Here is a 21042-nt window from a genome sequence, read left to right as displayed (position 1 = left end):
CAAATACGTAAGTCTGAATCATTTCTTCGGAGGGGAGAAGATAATGATCGGAACTGATAACAGTATAAAGTCAGGCTTCGATGGGCGGCTTCCAAAAATAAAGACTTGTGGTGAGATAGTTGTATGACAGAGATCGCACGGATAAACAAAACCATTTTTTAGAGTGTGAGTGTAAGGAAAAGATAAACAAAAATCATGCAAGCATAGGGAACTTTGATTTGAAGTGACTGAAATGTGATCATCAAACATCTGGCAATCAAATGTTTCCAGGGTGATTAGCATTAAGAAAATAGAACATGTCTCGTCTAATGACAGTATCATATAGTTTGAGAATTGGTCCATGGATATAAGTGCTGAGAGAAGTTCTCATTCCTTCAATAGGAGCAGCTGTAAACATTTACAGGTCAAGCTGTATGATCTGCATCAGCTTTCTCGAGTTGGATTTTAAATGGATTGGTATGTGAGTATGGACTCAGACCACTACTAGTTATTTAGCTTCTGCCAATAGCAGTTGCTTAACATGCTCTACTGAAATCAAAGAAGTCAGATTGTTTAACCTCAAATGCAAGTTGGCATTCAGGTCAATGATCAAAGGAGCATTCCCATTCCCACTATTGTGCATGAAGATAGCTCCAGTGTCCTCAAAATCTTATTCCTTGGTTTTAGTATCAGATGGTATTGTTTTCTGGCCCCTTCTGTTTACCATCAACTTGTAGTTAAACCATACATTTCAGCTGAGACAGCACAAAGTAATCAGAAGAAAGGCAGTGTTCCTCACATTATTAGCTCACACATACATCAATTATCTGCAGCTGTCAGAAGGTGCTCATCCGATGCATGAAGAACAGCAGAGCCAAACGTCTTTAGATGCGCATCAAAGTGGAGAAATTAATAGCCCAGGGATCTGAGCTTTTGGAGATGGGCATGGGCAGGCAGGCATTGCACAGTAAATATAAGCTCTGCATCAGTCTTAAACAAGTCTCCTGCTGCAGCAAGTTAGCTTTTGCACTGGCCTTGATCCGTTTACCTAATCCAAGATTCCACAGATGGTTGTCTTCCGTGTAGATTACAGCTTGTGCGAGAGCAGCACACGCACACCAACGTCCTGAGCCTGACTCCTTTCCCTCGTCTCCTGGCTTTCTTAGTGAAGGGCATGTTATGTTCGTTAAACTAAGCTTCAAATACCAAGATAGGAGTAATGATGTGTTCAGAATATGAGGCTTTTGCAGGGAGAAGCTGTGGATTATACTACATTAATTATGGCCTGTTGATGACCTCTCCTAATCCCATAAGATAAACGACGGAGCTGTAGACCACATCTCTTCTTGTTTTGTCTTCTATCGCCTGCCACGAGCAACTTTATAGCTAGAAGCTCCAAGTCAATTCCTGCGGCTTTTGTCATCATCTTTTGGTGGCCAACTCGATCCATTCATTGAGCCTCCAATGTTTTCAGACGTCAAGGAAGCGACGATGGTAGGTGGTGGCGATGGCTGTGGAAAGTAATGTGAAGGAACGCTTAGGCCTCCCACGTACTATGGAGTACATGAATCAGGTTGAAGGAAAAATCCAAAACTTGTGTCTTGTTCTTTGAGGGTTTATTACTATTTATTCTTCAAGGTTGAAACATTTTTCTCTTTTTTGGGGTCAATCTTTGTTCATGTAAACATCTTAAACCAATCCTGTAACTCGAATCTGCATCTGTTAATATCAAATGAATAAAGAGAAGTGACGAATATAGTTTAATAAAAGATATCAGTGGACACAATATATGCATTCCAAGAACTTAAGAGGTTGTACAATTCTGCATCTTGGTGTCAAATCTCCCAGTATCATGCTTCATATCTAATTTATGTGTAGTTTGCTATAAAATATTAAGATAAATTTTAGGGCAAATTTTTTTTGAAAAAAAAAACCTCATATTGTGAGAATTTTTTGTTTTATTTTTTTAATAACGTTTTTTTTTTTACTCCTCCTTGTTCTTTGACCTTTGTCCCGTCGATTGTCATATTTGACAGTTTGTGCCTTAGGAAAGAGTAAAGGTGCACAATACCCTCACTCTCAACCTGTTGTTTTCATTGTCCTCATTGTTGACCTTAACGTAAGGGGTTACGAGCGAAGATGATAAATGATAATAAAGAATGAGGAGAGGAGAGGTGATGATGACGATGTAAATTGTGTGAGTAGTGGGGTGAAAACGACCAAGAACAAACAATTGTAGCAAAAGGATGATGGGGAGGTGTCACAACTCTTACCCTCACCCGTAACTCCCTCTGCTCGATAAAGATAAAGATGATAGGGATTATAGAGCGAGAACGATGAGCAATGGGGATACGATTAGAGAGGCAAAGGTGACCAAGGGTGGGGATAGAGGTGCTGGCACGAGCAGAGACAACAATAATCGATGGAACGAAGGTGAAGGATAAGAGTAAAGATAATCAAAGGTCGACGGGACAGACGTAAGGAATAAAATCATCTTTTAGAAAAAAAATATGAGAAGTAAAAAAAAAAAAAAAGACATTAATGGGGAATTTCTCAAAATAAAAGATTTTTTAAGAAAATTATCTTAAATATTAATCATATATGTGTATGCTTTTTAACCCCTCTCCCTAAGCATGAATAAGGTGAACAAGCAAGAACTTAAATTAGCATTAATAGTTCATACCGACCTTTGAATATATTATAGCCTTACTGTAGGCTATAATATATACGGCATGAACAGTTCCACTCCCACCAAACCAACCTCTGTTTCCCTTCACAGAAAGAAGAGGAGATGGTGCAGTGGATTCCAAGATTCTTGGTGAAACCCTGGACCACCATGTGTTGGTGGAGCCTCATCCCTTCCTCAGACGAAATCCACAACCCCAAGATTGGAGAGCGATCGCCACTCTCCATGTCTCCATCTCACGCTTCTTTGCAGATCCCCATGCCAGAATCTGGACTTGTAGATCCCCCTCTCCCGCCTCCAAGGTCAACATTTGTCCTGGTAAGCTATGGGCTTTCCCCCTTTTGCCCCTTCCATGAGCCTCCTCTTCTCTCCTCGGAGGTCCCTCTCACCGGCACTCTGGCGTGCAGGTATGACTTCGGGCATCAGATGGGGATGGCTGGCATTTCCGTGGCCGGTGGGTCCCCCTGAAGGAGGAGAAATAGGATTGAGATTCCGTCACTGCATCAAATTCCATCCTGCAGCAGGATTCAGCTGAGATGCTTTGGGAAAAGAAGGCAGTGGGTGGAGGGGGCGGTTCCGTGGGCAGCAGACGACAGATGACCCAAAGATTCTCGGTGGTTTCAGGGCATAGGCACAGACTGCTCTCTGTTCTCTTGTCGCATGTACCTCTCTCCAAAAGCCACTGCTGTGGATTCTGGCGTCTGATGCAGTAATCTGCAGGAGAAGAGTTTAAAAGTTCCATCTTGGAGCAGTCCTCTGGAGGTGAGAGCTTTCTTCCCTTTTTGTTCTTTAGCAAGTTGGAATCTTTTGTAGCTGTGAGTCCATAGCTATTCAATGATCCATGAGTCCTCTCTGCACGCCTGGGAATGCTTGCTTCTGTTCTTGTTTGTTGCTACGAATTCCTCTTTCAAGATTTTGTTAGGCGCCTGCTTGTTCTCTTTGTGAATGCCATGTTACATATCCTTGTGATGGGTTCCCAGGGATCATCATATTGCAGTAAGGTTCTTGTTATGGGGTTCTGAAGGTATCTGCCGATGGACGACTCCGTTCCTCCCAAGGGAAGCTTGTCGGGTCAGACCCTCTCGGATGCTGCTGTTGATGATTTGGACCTCATGGATGAGTTGTTATCAGGATCAGTCTTCGATTGCTCTGATCTCCTGCAAACGGGTAACTCTGCATCCACAGGCCCCCTCAGCTCTTCCTGCTTTTCGCCTGTTCTTGGGATCAGCAGCACTAGTTCCAACCCAACCCTTGCAGGAATTGATTACCGAGTCGATGCAGAGAGATCAGTTTTCTCTGTGGAGTTAGCTTCGGATGAAGCTCAGATGCAAATGCTTGATGGTGGACAACGACCCATCATTCTGAATCATGTCGGAGAAACCAAGTGTCGCGTACGATCAGATGGATTGGAAGCAGAGGATCCCAGTTATGAACCAGGCATGAGTCGGCAGATCCAGCCCAAGGGTGAAACAGGTAGTGTGGAACAAAGACTGAGGTATGTCCTCAAGTACATCAAGGAGTCACAAAGAGAAGGTGATGTCCTTGTTCAGATGTGGGTGCCTGCCATGAGAGGAAACCAGCAAGTTGTTACGACTTGTGGCCAACCTTTCTTGCTAGATTTCAACTGTCAGAGGCTTGTAAATTACAGGTCGGTCTCGACGAGGTACCAGTTCTTGGCCGATGAGAGCTCCCATGAGGCGGTGGGCTTGCCTGGCCGGGTGTTTCTGGGAAGGTTGCCGGAATGGACTCCAGATGTCCGCTACTTCAGCAGCTTTGAGTACCCTCGTGTGGGTGATGCTCAGCGTTATGATGTTCGTGGAACAATCGCTCTGCCAATTTTTGAGAGAAATAGTCCATCTTGTTTAGGGGTTGTCGAGGTTGTGATGACCACACAGAAGGTCAACTACAGTTATGATCTTGAGAACATTTGTAATGCTCTTCAGGTGAGTCCTCATCTTCAAATTTTGCTGTGTAATCTGAATCCTCTTTCTGATAATGTTTTACTTTTCGCCCTCTCTGCTTGATAGTTACTAGTTTCTCTTGGGGGTTTTACATCATGCACTTTTGATACTTAATGGTTTTCTGCAGTTTCATGATTGTTCTTAGAAGCTTTTTATATTTTCGAGTTGCAAGGATTTCTGTTCTTGCGAATCAGTTTAATTTCATGAAGAGTTGTATTACAAAGTCCAATTTTTCACTGTGATACTTTGAGAAAAATCTACTGGACTGTTGACTCCCTTCTTATTTGTTTTGGTGTCATATTTAAGGAACATGCTGAGAAAGATGATGATAAATGGCAATCTACCCCTCACCGTTCAATGGAAAAGAAAGTTATCTTATTTGTTTATCTCCTTTTATCCTCAAAGATATTTTCTTATGATACTTGTTGCAGGCAGTGGATCTCAGGAGTTCTGAAGTTCTAAGTGTTCCCCGTTTAAAGGTGAGCCACAGGAACTCCTGAAAATAAATTCTGGTTCAACTTGTAGTGACACATATTTTCTGTTGTCAGATGACCGGTGATTCTTACCTTGCTGCCATACCAGAGATCCAAATGGTATTGAGAACTGCTTGCGAGACCCATAGGCTGCCATTAGCTCAAACATGGATTTCGTGCATTCAACAAGGCAGAGAGGGCAGCCGGCATTCTGATGAAAGCTTCAGCGAATGTGTTTCTACTATTGATGAAGCTTGTTACATACAAGATCCTAGCATGTTGGGTTTTCAGCAAGCTTGCTCTGAGCATCATTTGTTTAGAGGTCAAGGTGTAGTCGGTAAGGCATTTATGACGAATCAACCATGCTTCTCGTCGGATGTTGCGGAGTTTAGCAAGATTGAATATCCACTGTCACACCATGCTAAGTTGTTCCACTTAAGGGCTGCAGTGGCTATCCGATTGCGATGTGTTCATTCTGGAAATGTGGACTTTGTGCTGGAGTTCTTCTTGCCCATCCACTGCATAGAAGGTGAAGAACAGAAACTGATGCTGAATTCTTTGTCCGTTACGATACAGCAAGTGTGCCAGACACTTAGAGTTGTGACAACTAGGGAATTAGAAGATGAGACGATGTTGGAAAATAATGAGCAAATCCCTTCAGATATGTTTTCTGATAACTCCGTTTCTGAGATTGGTCAAAGATATATTGTCGACGAACTTCTCCCATCGGGAACACCTGCTGTAGGTATTCCAAAGAATGTTGTTCTTCCTGCTTCTGTGCCAACGGAACGTACAAAGGAATTCGAGGGATTCAGTGTTTCAACACACTGGGTTCCCTCAGATGTGGTATTACCGACTGGAAATATATTCTCCGAGGTCAAGCAGCACCATGAAGAGTCCAACAGTGACTATATATTTTCTTTCTCTGCTGAAACTAATGTTTCAAATGCGGAGAAGGCAACAGAAAAGAGGCGTGCAAAAACTGAAAGGACTGTCAGTTTGCAAGAGCTTCAGAAATATTTTGCCGGCAGCCTAAAAGATGCAGCCAGAAGCCTTGGAGGTAATATTATCGCGACTTCTTTGTTCTATCTTTTGGAAGTGAATTAGTCACTTTGGATCTACTTGCAAACATGATATGTTTCCGGCAAACTAAATTATTTGAACCTGGTTTTGTTCAAAAGGCAATTCCATAACTAACAGGATAAACAGTTAAAGAACAGTGTCTTAATAAGAGACTGCTACCATGACTAGCAAGATGATCTTGATTGATTTTGTCCTAAGACCAAGAGAAGATGACAATAAATTGAAAAAAAGAAATTCTGGATGCCAAAATAGATAATTAGCTAAACTCCATTCATAGTATATCATCAGATGGCAGCTAATTCACACTCCAAAAGAGACTGGGTTTCTATGTACCACTCTCTGTATAATATACATATTGGTGCTGCCAGCTGAATAACTGACAGATGGAGACTTGGGTATCCCTGGAAGTGATACATTATTTATTTTGAACTCTTGTTCAATAAGAATACACAGAAAATTTACATACTTAATGTGTGTGTGTGTGTGTTCATTGGAATTGTCTAGTTTTGGTTGCTCAAACTATAGTTTTAGACACAACTATAGCTAAGTCAATGGAATCATGATTCTTCAATATGCTTCAATTGCTTAAACTATAGGTTTGCTATCATGTTTCCTCTTATGATGACAGTTTTGAATATGCTTTATATAATCTTTATAAGCTGATTAATCATGTGGGTCAAATAAAAATAACTGCATTGCAATTTGTAAGTGCAGCATTTCTTTTTTTGTTCTATTTCCAATTATGTTTAAATAAATGTAGATATTCAAACAGTCTCTGTTTATGCATTTATATGCATAAATGTGATTGGCTAACTTATTGCCTACATAGGTGAATAAATTTTGAGGACGTCATTATTTGCTTTAACACAAAAGAATAAGATAATGAAATTTAATCTTGTTATGAAGTATTCCTGTAGAACATGCAGATATCTACGACTATTCCTACCTATGAACTTGCATTTGCCACTTCTTGATTCCCCTCTTCATTTTCGAATGCTTTTGAATATTACATGGTTTCCTTCTCTTCTTTTACCTTGTCCAACTATAAGCGAATTGCACTTCTAGCCTTTTAATTCATATTAAGAATATCACAAAACAGATTATTTAGATTTGATTGGTTCCACCATGGCATCATGAAAATATGCTTTTCAGTGATAATAGGATTACCTGCCTTGAATATAAGGTGTCTGATGTTGTTAAGACCGATATTTTTGGCTTCTTTTCAGTGTGCCCTACTACTCTCAAAAGAATATGTAGGCAACACGGAATTACTCGTTGGCCTTCACGAAAGATCAAGAAGGTCGGTCGCTCCTTAAGGAAACTGCAAGTAGTTATAGACTCTGTCCATGGTCCTGGAGAAGCATTCCAGTTCAGTTCCCTGTATGAAAGCTTCATAAAGAACACTCGGTCAGATAGTAACTTAGCAACTAGTACCACATTTTCATTGTTGAAGCAAACTGATCACCTGGAATCCTCAAATGCAAAGCAACAGCTAGAAGGTAGATTTACTTCACACACATCTGGAACAAACTCTCTTTCTTCTTCTTCATGTAGTCAAAACTCTAATTCCAGTCAGGGCTGTTCCAGTGAGCAAAGGCAGTGTAATCAGACTCATGAATTTGAATTTAGACAAGCTACTTTGGTGGAGGAGAATCGGAGTGACGTGCTTAATAAAGTACAAATACATGTAGAACTGCATTGTCCACTTGAGGTGACTCCAAAATCTGTGGTTAGATTGCAAAGTCAGAGACCTCAGATCGAACATCATCCTTCTAGATGTGATTTTCTTAAAGTAAAAGCAATTTATGGGGAAGAAAAAGTTATATTCAGACTACAGCCAACTTGGGGCTTCCAAGATTTGAAGCAAGAGATCCGAAGGCGGTTCGTTATATATGATACTACTTTAGTGGATATCAAGTATCTGGACGAAGACTCCGAGTGGATCCTAATAACATGTGATGAAGACCTGAAGGAATGCATCGATGTGTACAGATCAACACAAGCACAGACAATCAAACTATGTGTGCATCATGTTCAACCAACCGCTAGGTCCTCATTGGGCAGCACAGCATTATCTTGACCGTTTCAGGTTAATCATTTGGAATGGCGAACAATCTCAATAATGGATTGGTCATACAAAGCATGTGAAAATGCTCATAGTGAGGGCCAAACAACACAAATCCATGAAGAATGGCCTGGGTATGGTCCATTTGAAATGGATGGTGCCAAAACTGGTGACTTGCATGTCGAAATGTGGTCTCTGTCTGGGCACCAGTGATGACTGACACTGATGCAAAAGCATGGTTCTCTGCTGCTTGAGTTTTCCTTCGTGGTGGTATTAAGGTTGCATATACCAGTATGATGCCTATCAAATGGGTGCGGCCGAACACCTTTTTCGGCCAGCACAAAGGGAAAGAAAAATGGTCCAAAAAGTACAAAAATTGTCACTTTGAACTAACCTATGATAACATTCTGCAGACAAATGACACCTTGTTGACAGTTTGAAGTATGTGATCATGTACAGGAGTTCTATAGATGGTATTTGCCATGATTTTTTAGCAGATCCAGAGATTCTGTTGTTTGTCTGTATCATATGGATCAGTGGGGAATTTCCACAGTTGGCTTTGTATACAAATTTGTATAGTGATGCTCATGTTTATTTGCAACTTCCGAGCTTATATCACATACTGTAATTGAATCCTTGAGCCAGATGGTGCTTTTCATGTAAGGATGATCATGTTAAGATGCGTCCATTAGAAGCCCTCTTGTGCTTGATTGTCCCAAGAAAATGACTGCAAAAATAACTGAGCAAAACCTGAAATTTGTTGCTGCTGCTTTCTTGGATTGCACCACTTTGCATATCAGATCATGAACAGAGAGAGCAGCAGATGCAATTGATACTACAGTTAAATGCCAATTTAATCAAACTCAGTATGAAGCTAAATCTTCCATTTCCTTCTCTGGTTTATGTATGCATGAAGACAAAAGTCCATAGGGGTGGCATTGAAAAATTCAAATGTTACCAGATACTTCAACTAAACAGAAACTATAGAAAATGCTATCAGAAATGTATATAATAGTGTAATTAGAAATAACCATCGTCAGTTCTCAGACTGGCAATCGATCAGCTAGTCTGAGTTGTCCACCGATTGTGTGTCGGCTGACATATAGATCTTGGAGGAGGACCACAGATGCTCAAGATCACCTGGAAATACACTACCAGTAATCAGAAGCAGCTTTCAACAAAATCTTTGGCAAACAATTGGTTTCAGTCTTACCGGGAGAAACACTAGTCCATGCAAGAATCCAATGAGGACCAATGCCATATACATTTGGAAGAAGTAAACCTGAAAGATAACACAGAAACATGAAATAAAAACAACGATTTTATGAACAAAATTAGAAAAGGAGAAGTGCAAGATTTTATTAGAGACCACAAAAACTTCAGATTTTGAGAAACGCAAGACAATAACTCCGACTAGCTTCGTAAGGGTAATCCCACTGCAAGAGACGGAGACAAAAACATACGTTATAAATCTTCGATTACAATGATTTGAATGCAAGATAAAAATGACAAGTGAACTAAAAATCAACAAATCTCGTTAACACGTATTCAACCACATGAGCTAGGGCAGTTGGCAACTCCACAACAATGAAATGTAATGAAGGCATTAGCTTTTGAATTCTTGTTTAATGCTCAGTTAGGCCCAGTCAATCTTCAATAAGAAATGGGCATTACTAAGCCAAAAGGCTATAGCAGTGAGGGAAATGTAACAGGCCTAAGATGACTACCAGATTCTTTTGGACTGCACTTTATATGTGGGTCTAAATCAGCAGTCAATCAATCTAGTGTGGCAAATATAAGCCACTAAGAACAATCCAGTTTTTTTCTTTTCACATTATAAGTTTAAAATACAGAACCTCCCACTGGTGACCGTGGCAGTGGCTTCAAGTTACTTATGGCTTTCACCATTTATAACTACAATAAAGGAGAAAGGAGAAAAGAAAACTCTGACCTGAATACTGAAGCACCCATGGTAGACACAGCCACTGTGGTTCGAGATCCTCTATCCCCACTGTTTACCTGTTACCAGCAGACTACATTTTAGTTAATGTTCAGAAACCAAAAATCAAAATAAAATTGTTGAAGCGTAATAAATTTGTTCATAGCAAGTTCTTGGAACCTCTTTCTCAAATACATGAATAGAGGATTTCCGAACAACATTTGACGCATACTTTTGAATTCCGAAGCATGAAAGAAACCTAAATTTGTTCATAGCAAAACAAAACTGCTTCACAAATTAAAGTTCCTGGACTTGTGACAAAAATATTTGGCACTTACCAAGAAGGCATGCATTACATGAACACAAAACTCGACAGCAATTCCGATTGACATCACAAGGTTTACAACAGAAATTGCATTCAATTGAATGTCCAGGATAGCCATGACTCCCTGCCAGATATGTTTGATCAGAAAAGTGGAAGCGAGTATTTAAGCAAATACTGACATAACAGGCACAGTAAGAATCCTCATTTAATATCGAAGTATTTGATAAATCCTGAAAATTGTGCCGCATGATTGCATTAAATCACAGCTCATATGCATACAGTACATGAACTAGAAAGAGCAAACATATATAGAAATAATCATGAGACTAATCCTAACATTCATTGATAAACTTGCAGATAATTTCTTCCTCATAAGTCTCAGTAATGAAATTTTCTGACCCACTGATTCATGGTCCTTGTTGGTTTAAACCTAAAAAGGTTGTGTGTAAATCAATAATGAATCTTAAAGAATGCTAAACACCCAAATAACTGATCCGTCAAGTACTTTTCTAGACACTTGATGTGACATACTTTTAATAATTGATCATGTTTCTTGGATAAATATATCTCATCTTATTCTCGCATAACATTTTGATGTCAAAGACGTTTGTCAGAATTTCGCATTATGCTTCTTAACATGCAATACCATGATGAATCAATGTTCTATGGCTATTTGTATCAGTATCATCATTCATGCCTATATGACATCAGAACTTCAACAAATAAATTGGATATTTTCATTGAACTTTACACCCTAATATGTTGACCAACTCCAGCCTTGGTAATAAGTTAACGATATGACAGTTTTACTATGAACAGTGTGCTTCTTTTAACCCATGAATTCAGGTAGGACCATAGGAGTTAGCACTTTTGTGAGATCAGAATTTTCTTACGTAGACAATTTAAAGCAAGGATTGCAATTTCGGCCTATACCGATATACCGAGGCGTACCGATAGTATGCTCAAAATCATTAAAAAAAATCCAAAAATACCTCAAAAATAGAAAAAAAAAAAGTTAGATTAAGATTTTTAAGTTAGAAATAAATATAAATTTAGTATAATCTTAGCAAAAATAATATAAATTAGGAAAGAATAGTGTCATATATCTTTTTTGAACTTTGAGGAGTAGCTTTATGATATATTCTGGATCATCCTTTCATTAACATTGAATTATCTACAAAGAAATTATTTGAATTGTTAGATTATTTTTTATACAACTTAAACTTTAAGATTTAAATGAATTAAGTAATTAATCGATGGATATACCTGGTCCTACCACCAAAAAGAACGATGAGACCCTACGAGCAATGGATCAAGATCCTCAATCCTATGTATCTGTATATCAATATGATATGTTTGTCGAATCCAATCCTAAAATTGATCCCAAAATATAGTACACTGATACACTGTATCAGTATATTGAGAGTGAAAATATAAGAATAAAAGAAAGATGTGGGTGAAAAAGAGTTTGAAAGAATTCAAGAGATTGAGTGAGTGAAATGAGTTGAAAAATAGGGGAGGAAAAGGGTTCAAAAATCCTCTTCGAAGTCTTAAACGGTCAAATTGACTAGTACAAGTCAATAATAGTCGGATTTCGATCGTTACCATATGGTACAGCCAGGTAGAAGGCAGTCTGCGTATCAGTATCCTATCGGACTGATACGTACTGCCCATACCAAGCAATACGCATCGATATAGCAAACCCTGATTTAAAGAATTCAAGATACCAATATAAGCACTATCTTTTACATCTAAATTTGGTTAAATTCCTAATTTGGAGATACTCACCAATAATCATAATTCTCGGCTATTGCCTTTACCGTCTACAAACTTTTCGGAGTTTCATTAATGGCCAAATTAATTATCCTCTTGATTCTTCACAAGCCACTGGGCTACCCACTTTGGATCACATCAAAGACATTAATGTTACAAGTCAAGAGGATATGATTTTGTGTAGGTTGACATTTTCAGGAGAGTTATTCTTGCTTCTTTTTATAAGTTCATTACTTTTAGAGTTCAAATCTATCATTAGATGTGACTGGCTAAACTGTATAATGAAAAAATTCATTGTTATAATCAAGGAATGAAATTTCAGATACCAGACCATGCTGATCGATTGCTGGATCAGTATGGGTGTGATTCATGCTGATGTTCTGGCACATGGTATGCAGCATGTACCATGGTACTATTCTAAGAGGCGGGGTGGAGTGGTGGAGGGAAGGAAGGAGGAAGAAGAAGTAAAGAGGTGGAGAGGAGTACTAAGGTGTTGAATACGACAAGCAGTGGACAACTGGTGGATAGGCGACAGCAGGCAGGCGATGATGTGGAGGGGAGATGGGCTCATGAGGAGTCATGAGTGTTTTAGGGCAAAAGACTGTTAGAATTCTTAAAAGAAACTTGTTCCCTTTTAGAAACATCAACACTGCTGTAAAAAAAGAAAGAACAACCAAATTAGACCATCAAAATGGGCTGGGATGTGTATCAGTTCATGCTCGGACCAGGCCAGGTGAAATTAAATTTCTTAGCTTTAACTACAAAAGTTTCTTTCAACCAAATGTACTTTATAATTTATTTATTAGTAATTGTATTTCATTCAATTATGTGATATTATTAACTTAAAACATATATGGCATACCCTCATATTTAAATCAATTTCGTTGATCAGTTATAAATTTACATATCACATGTGCAACAGATTTCACACAAATGTCATAAAAATTCAACAGATGAAAATCTAGAAAAATTATAAGCATAGGATAAAGTAGCAGTTTCAGTACTCATGGCTGTAATAGGCCTCAGATTGGGAAAATTTGAAAACACACCACTTGTATGCAATTGTGGAGCAGAAAATGTATCAAATATAATCACACCTCACAGGGATGACCATACTTTAAACAGATAAGTAAAGTTACCAGCATATCAATAATAATCATTGTCAAGACCAATAATATTATCGCTGTGATCCATATGCTGCAAATAAAAGTGAAGGCTTTGAGGATTAACATGAAATTTATCCAAGAAATTACCTAAGTGAATTTGTGAAATGATAGAAATATGATTCCATACCTGCTAGTGAGAATCAGGCAAACAATAAATACAGCACCTATCAACAAATCTAGTAACAGTTAGAATTTATATCTCAATTACTAAGAAAGATCAGCTAACAATGGTAATTGTCATTAATCGAGTACCTTCTGAAAAGCATTTATCTGTTTTGGACAATCACATTTAAACATTCATAGTATGAATAGTGACTTTAAGTTTTACCAAAAAATTAACCATATTTTAAAATTAATGCCAAATTAGTAACCGTTGATTTCTTAGAGTCAAGGAATAAATAAGATAGATATTTAACATCTAGTGAATTTGTGGAGTAATTGAATGAATCAACTTTAATTGTGAAGATGATTTGAACCAATAATTCAAGTAGCTATACATCCATCCAGTTATCATATGTGGATTAGGCAAACCAAGTGATACCAGTAAGTTGTTGACAAGTCATCAACCATTAAAGGTATTGATTCATTACAAACAAATCGGTGCCAACATTGCCCATACTAAGGTTTATCATACCGCAACATACCGCTTGATATGGGCAATATGTACGAGTCCAATAGGAGACCAGTATGGGCAGCACATCGGCATGCCCCCATGTACCATATGTTGATATGCTTGGTATGACTCGGTATAGTTTGGTACGTACCATACCGATAGTTGGTTGGTACATCGGTACGGACCAGTAAGGTAAACCATAGCCCATACCAACATAGAGTAGGGCAAAACTAAGCTATTCTGAGCTAGACAAGAGCTAATCTTTCTGTTTGTTGGCTCCATAACCAACTCTTCGTGGAGATTGTCCGTAAACCCTGCTCTTGTGAGTTGTGAGTACAAAGTTAAAAGAGGAAGATAATGCCTGAACTTTAATCAAGCATATATCTATCCCAAAATAATAGCTCTAAGTTTATCTGTTAGAATGTCTTAGGTCACTATAAGCTATAATTGTTCTATTACAAGTACAAGATATATAACCATAACATTATAAAAAGGGCAGCCAAGAGCACGAGGCTCCATGGCACTGGTATGAGAAACCTTACCTAGGCCGATTGAGATGTTGATCAAAGCGGTCCTCCATATATCTAAATATTGCTCAAAAAATATGTAGAACACTGAATAGGGAAAGATTTCCATCTGCATTAGATAGTTGCATTAGTGGTTAGTAAAAAATATTGTTCTTTACATAAAAATTTGCTGCTGTTTTAAATATGAGAAAAAATAGATATTAAAGAAACCATAAATGTTTATCATGGTGTTACATTGAAAAAATTATGAGAAGTAGACAAAGATGAAATCAAATTTCAATTATAATAAGAAAACTAAAAAGGGTTTACTGGCTCTTAAATGTACTAATGATTCCACCATTTCTAAAGCACAATGACCGAGGAAAGAACCATGTAACCTACATCAGTTAGTTGGGAACAACATGACCATCCCTAAATTGAATTTTCTTGAGTTGGTGTGAGATAAAGGATGCAAGGGATATTTGAGTTTGGATTAGTTACTTGAATAAAGGTGACGTTGAATAATTTTAATTGGATCTATAAATGTTATGTCAAGTATGAGCCATATTAATTCTGTAGATGTTATTTTATGATTTAGTTGTTCATAATTGGTGGGTGACCCTTGAAACATAGTAAGGTTACTCCTTTATGACCTGAGTTACCATGGTTAAAATCACTCAAAAAGCCTCTCAATTTATAGTGCACAAATAAGGCAGCACACAATGACCCTCCCTAAGGAAATTGCCCTACACACAGCTCTATGGTAAGTAAAAAATCCTTTTAGCTGATTATATATGGTTGGTACTTGGTACATGAACACTTAACTTTGTATAAATGTCTGATTTAGTTCTTAACTTCTTATCAAGCACTACATGTAGATGCATGCACAGCATATTAATACTCTACCGACAGATATTAAAATTGTGTACCTTCATGGCAAGGCATTTATATAAAAACTACAATAAGACTACCAAGTTTAATCATGTTTATCAACAACCCATAGCCTGGGTTTATACTTGGATGTTAATCAACATCCAAATTTAATCGTAATCTACAAAATATGTCATGAGTTCCTTTTTAGCCTTTTTTCTAATAATCTACAGAATATCATAAGATGGACATATAGGCATTTGGATAGGAGTATGTGCATGCACATATATACAGTTGCAACCTTTCTCTAGCTCCATAAGATGTGCATGTTGTAGTCAGTCTTAGAACATTACCAGCAGTTGCAGGAATAGAAAAACTGTACCTTCAGTGAATCAGACAACTTAGAGCTAAAATCCCGTGCAGCTTTCATCGAGTTCACATAGTCACTCTGAAGTGAGAAACAGCATATTAAGTAAGCTCCAAGAAATGACCTTTAGCAAAGCTACAATAAGATTCATGAGGTAGTGTTACTTGTTTACTAAGTGGTGTATGATAAGTACGGAAAGCTGATGCTTGAATTATACCACTCTCATAGCCTGACATAAATATGATGAAGACATATTTTTCTTTATTAAATCATTCAGGAACTTTTGTCCAATAACAAAGAAGGCAGAGAACATGGTACAGACCGGAGATATTCACACTGTTTGTGTAAGCTCCTTTACCACCCTTGGCACAATTAGAAGATGGCAGAGCACTGAGAAACCATGGAAGCTTTTCCATGAATTGCACTGTTGATGGTCGGCCATCATGCAAATCTGAATAGAGGAAGCACTAAAAGCATAAAACCATCGTGAGAACTTCCAATTATCACATCACACAAATTAACATAATTACAATTTTACAAAATTTGAGCTTCATCTACAAGCAATAATTGCTTGACATTATAATTTGAGCAGAGGAAATAAACAACCCTCGTGTCTCGAAATTTCTTATCAATACTTGCTCACTATCAAACAATGCGAAGTGCCACCACTTAATGATTAAAGTAATTGGATTATGATAATCTGATTACCCTTTCATAAAAAAAGTGTTACTTATTAGTTAATACAGTTATGAATAAAAGCTTACAAAGATATTATACCGTTGTACAGTCTTTGCATTCAACACCAGTTGTACATAATCCATCATTTGGTTGGCAACAAGGAGGCTGGAACCAATAGATACAGGTAAGCATATCATTTGCAAATTAAAACTAGCCTTAGAACAATATCAACTTATAACAGTTTATTCAATAAGTAAACACTTATAAATTACAAAAAACAACCAACACCAAAAGATGAAGTAATTATCCACAATTTTACTTTTGAACTAGTTCCCTTGCTAAATGACCAAGTAAGAGAGCAGCTTAATCTGATTCTGAGGAAAAGTTCAGTATTCAGTCAATATAAGCACATTCAACTGCTACAGATTGTGTTAGTCACAACGAGATTCAAAGAGAAAACATATCAATAGTTATCCTTTTCTCTGCATAGTAATTCTGTTCGCAAATTTAGAGCAATAAGAAATATTGCATAACATGGATGTACCTAATTGGCAAAGTGTCATTCACAAGTAAATCTGGGGTAAATTTACTAATTAAAGTCAAAGCTGAGATATTTAGATAGATTATATCAAGTCTCATAGTGCTTCACAAGGGCTATTTGTGCTTTCTGAACTAAGTGAAAATTTGTTTATATGATCAAATTTATGCCAGCGATAAGAGGTAATTGTTGTACTCATGTCAACCTGAAGTATTTGAAAATGCATGTAATTGCTGGTTTTTTCAGTTGGTAGAAGCACCGCCACTCCTCATGAGTTGGCATGTTCAAAAGAAAAACAATTGGCTTATAAAGAAAAAAGGTACTGCAAAATGCTTGATGTCATGGTCTTATGCCCTGGTCAATATACCTGGAGGCCTATCACCTATGGATGTATCATAAATGAATCTCAAGTTCTGCCATAGTGTTGTGATGGTTCAAATAAATGATAAATGTAATGAGCTATGCCACATGATAAAATACATAGTTCATTTACATGTATGCATAGAAGAACTTCAGAAGTAGGCACAACTAATGGCCAACAGGTTTTAAGAACTAAATAGGGAACCAATGAATTTGCCAGAAGACCTAGTCAGATTACCAAAAAATGTACTAAGATTTGGAAGCACTTTCACCAAGAGTTCAGAAGATGTTTATTGCATGATCAGGCAAAACAGAAAATCATTTGACCTGATCATCTGGGGGGCAATAGCTCCCATTCAAAAACTCCCGACAGCAGCTAAATGCTTCAGGGGATAACCAAATAAGAAAATCATCTAGCCATGAAGCAGCAGGTTTAGCGATATAACTTGATGATGGCACCAATGATGCTTTTGTAATCTGCTTTGAAAAAAACATAAACAGAAACTTAATTAGACAGTAATAATTAACCAAGACCAACAGTAAAATTTACACTGATCCCTAGAAAAAGACATACATGATAATCTGAAACATACTTCATGTGGAATTGCACCCTATAGAGCAATCTACACACTATTTTTTACTGAAATAAAATGATGATCAAAGCAATTAACCTCATTCAAGAAAGAGTTTGGATCACACTGGCTGATCGAACATATTTGGTTTGTATTTCTTGATTCCAAGCTAGAAAAAGCAAGTTAAGCAATTAAGATTAAACATGGATGACTATCCCATGTATCTGCTAATTGAAGCCATCGAGAACTATCATGTCATAGTACCTGTAGTTGAAGTCCTTTAGAACAAAGTATAATGGTGGTCCCACTCTGAGATACTTTGCAATATCATCAAAATAACTCTGAAAATAGCACAAATGTAATCATGTAACCAAAATGAAAAAACGAGGATGTATCTTGCATCATCAACATTAAGTAAATTGATAATCATCTTTAAGTTCACCTGCAGATATGAATCACGGGGAAGGACAACTTTCTGCTCCAGACCAGGTTGAACTCGGGTACATAGAGCCTTACAGAACAGAAAAGGATAAGTAAGCATATAAGGAGAAACAAATTTTCATATGTGAATAGCCAAATAAAAGAATTTTGATCCTGATAAAATAGAGGCAACAATAAAAGTTTTGCATTAGTAAATTCATTGATTCTTTTTTGCTTATGGCAATAGCATAGTAATTGTCACATACATCAAAGGAAATGGTATAAAGACAACTGTAGTTTGCAATCACGAATTTGGAAATTTGAAAATTTTGCACAAAAGATAGATTAAAACATAATATGAAATGTAATGATAAATTGATAAGAAAAACTAAAAACAAAGGCATGAAACCGAAAATAGCATTGGAAAATTCAGCATATCCACAACAACAAGCAACCATAATGTCCCATTTTCTCAGGTCGGTTGCATGAATCTTTTCCAATCTCTGATCTCTGTGCAAGATCATATCTAGTTAAATCAAGTTGAAATTGACGATTGAGAATATGAGATTTCACAATAGATAAACCCAACTCCAACAAGCTTGCTGGAGGCTTAAGTTGACTAGGAGATTGTTTACTACAAAGCAATCTAATGACAGTTTCGACTTTCGACACTGGTCAGACTGATATGGTTTCTGTATACTAGGCATTATACCAATTAATCCTTCTTGGTAGTTGGTATCACTAAAAAAGTAATAAGAAATAAAGTCTTAATCAGGATTGACATATATTGACACCAGTCCTTGGTCAGAGCAGTAGATATTGATTAGCATGCACAAATCCAATTGGCATTAAACCCTTGCATTACTTCATTATTCTGTCTTTTTATTTGCCACCTTCTCTGCCCCCCTATCATCTTTTATGGCAATAACTTTGGCAAGGAGAGGTCATTCTCTAAAATTTATGCTTTATCTATAGAGCTTCCTCTTTCTTCTCGTCTCTTTTGTTACTCCCTTTTTACCCCACCAGATGCCATTGTCAATATAAAAACAAATCTACTATGCTAGTGGCATGTGTTCGTCAGACAATATAAGGCATATAGCCAATGAGGAAATTGTGGTTTTAATTTAAACATTTGTAAAGACAGCCTTTTGAACTGTTTATATATCCTAGTTCAGAACAAAAATAAAAAAGTTGCTTTTGTTTTGCTTCAAAATCTAAATAAAAATTCAAAAGATCATTGTACATCATCATACCAAGAAACTAATAGCCACAAGGCCAATGGCTCACTGTGCTAATACTCTCTTACCATCAAGTTCAATTTTAATTTGTCTCATAACCATGGATTAAAATCTTGATCTGATATCGATATCAGTATCAGCTGGAGAGAGGAGCAGGAGGAGGTGAAGGGGGATGAGGACGAAGAGAGATATCTTAAGGCAAAGAAAGTGCAGCACATCACAAACCTGTAGTGAAGGAGGAACAGTGGCAAGGAAGCATTAATATGGCGAAGAGGAGAAGCAAAGTAGCAATAATAGGACGAAAAAGAGAAACAAAAAAGAAGGGGGCCAGATGATGGGTAAGGGTACTAAGAGATAGGCTTACCACCCTAAAAGCTAAGTATTAGTTAGCTTACCACCTAGTAAAGCTGGTGCGGTTGGCTTACAGGCAGTAAACCCACTTTCAGACTAGACTGGGAGAAGTTGGCTGTCCATGTATCGATCAGCCATCAGACTGATAAAAACCAGTTTATACCAACTGGTATGATCAAGATCTAAATTAATGCTTAATAATAACCTAAGAAAATCATCTTACATAGCACATATGTAATGAACACTTTCAATTATCTACATGGCTTCTTTTTCTCGATGTAAAAACCAAAGGTATTCCTCAATAATTCTGAGATTATTGATGGATATTTCAATAAAAAATATAGTTTATAACTTTATATAAGAAATTATTGAATCTCACATATTATCACGAAAATATTATGTTTAGTCCAGAAGGGCGCATGCAAAATAATGCAGCTATAAAGAATCTGAGAGGAATTTTGATGCATGGCAGAGCATATAGTGAGCACCAAGTCCTGACAAAATGATAAGCATCTGCAAATATTGGCATACATGGTATAAAGGTGTCAACCTCTATATTGCAGTGTTCAGCTGCATAGTTTACATCAATCCATAATCCCTAATTTAGTGGAAGCTCTCAATCCAAGTGTTTTAGGGTTTAAATTATGAAACAGTGCTAGCTCAAAGAAATCTATCTTTCAAGAAGGTATATTATGATTCTAGTGATGAGATTCTTTGAAAGATCCCAAGTATTTAAATTGATAATTAACAAACAAATTATAGAGTGACTCACAATGCTTGCAAAAGCAAAGCCAAAGAATACAGCAACTACAACAATCTTGACTCCTTGAAGGCTAAGAAGAGGTGCATGGACATCCTGCAACATTGTCATGAAAAATCCAAAGATATGGTCACTGAAATCAGAATATAATAGTTTAATATTAAAAAATAAAACAAAATAAATGTAAATCCATGCCGAGGATAATCCAATCAAGATTGATTAATAGTTAAATAATGTGATGTTCATATGAATTCTTGAACTGGCTGTTTGTACAACAGCAAAAATGATGATGACAAAACTTTTAATAAACATTGAAACA

At 37.2% G+C, this 21042-nt stretch overlaps 2 protein-coding genes across 11 annotated transcripts in view; one reads left to right on the top strand and one right to left on the bottom strand.

Moving 5' to 3' along the window:
- The first annotated feature begins 2786 nt into the window (after positions 1–2786).
- LOC135626793 (protein NLP1-like) lies at positions 2787–8944 on the top strand. The gene is made up of 6 exons (XM_065132431.1): positions 2787–2983; positions 3073–3427; positions 3646–4608; positions 5058–5105; positions 5175–6159; positions 7409–8944. The coding sequence occupies exons 3-6, from the start codon at positions 3700–3702 to the stop codon at positions 8260–8262; spliced, it is 2796 nt and encodes a 931-aa protein (XP_064988503.1). The 5' UTR covers positions 2787–2983; positions 3073–3427; positions 3646–3699; the 3' UTR covers positions 8263–8944.
- LOC135626792 (uncharacterized) overlaps positions 5309–21042 on the bottom strand; it is a 36393-nt gene continuing 20659 nt past the window's right edge. For 3 of the 10 annotated variants that reach the window (XM_065132420.1, XM_065132424.1, XM_065132422.1), the window contains 20 exons: positions 20736–20819; positions 18397–18465; positions 18219–18295; positions 18054–18123; positions 17710–17859; positions 16584–16649; positions 16129–16273; positions 15971–16035; positions 15822–15887; positions 14606–14699; positions 13578–13626; positions 13424–13481; positions 10525–10635; positions 10199–10266; positions 9617–9683; positions 9461–9529; positions 9279–9387; positions 7648–7760; positions 7354–7571; positions 5309–5617 (listed from right to left, as the gene is read on the bottom strand). In XM_065132420.1, coding sequence (XP_064988492.1) covers positions 9307–9387; positions 9461–9529; positions 9617–9683; positions 10199–10266; positions 10525–10635; positions 13424–13481; positions 13578–13626; positions 14606–14699; positions 15822–15887; positions 15971–16035; positions 16129–16273; positions 16584–16649; positions 17710–17859; positions 18054–18123; positions 18219–18295; positions 18397–18465; positions 20736–20819 — 1389 coding nt within the window. In that variant the 3' untranslated portion in view covers positions 5309–5617; positions 7354–7571; positions 7648–7760; positions 9279–9306. Of the gene's footprint in view, positions 5618–7353; positions 7572–7647; positions 7761–9278; positions 9388–9460; positions 9530–9616; positions 9684–10198; positions 10281–10524; positions 10636–13423; positions 13482–13577; positions 13627–14605; positions 14700–15821; positions 15942–15970; positions 16036–16128; positions 16274–16583; positions 16650–17709; positions 17860–18053; positions 18124–18218; positions 18296–18396; positions 18466–20735; positions 20820–21042 lie in introns of those variants that run through there. The other 7 variants (XM_065132421.1, XM_065132425.1, XM_065132429.1 and 4 more) reach the window with 7 other exon arrangements.

The sequence above is a fragment of the Musa acuminata genome, chromosome BXJ2-11, assembly GCF_036884655.1.
Source record: "Musa acuminata AAA Group cultivar baxijiao chromosome BXJ2-11, Cavendish_Baxijiao_AAA, whole genome shotgun sequence".
NCBI classification, from domain to species: domain Eukaryota; kingdom Viridiplantae; phylum Streptophyta; class Magnoliopsida; order Zingiberales; family Musaceae; genus Musa; species Musa acuminata.
This window is presented reverse-complemented; position numbering and strand designations above follow the sequence as displayed.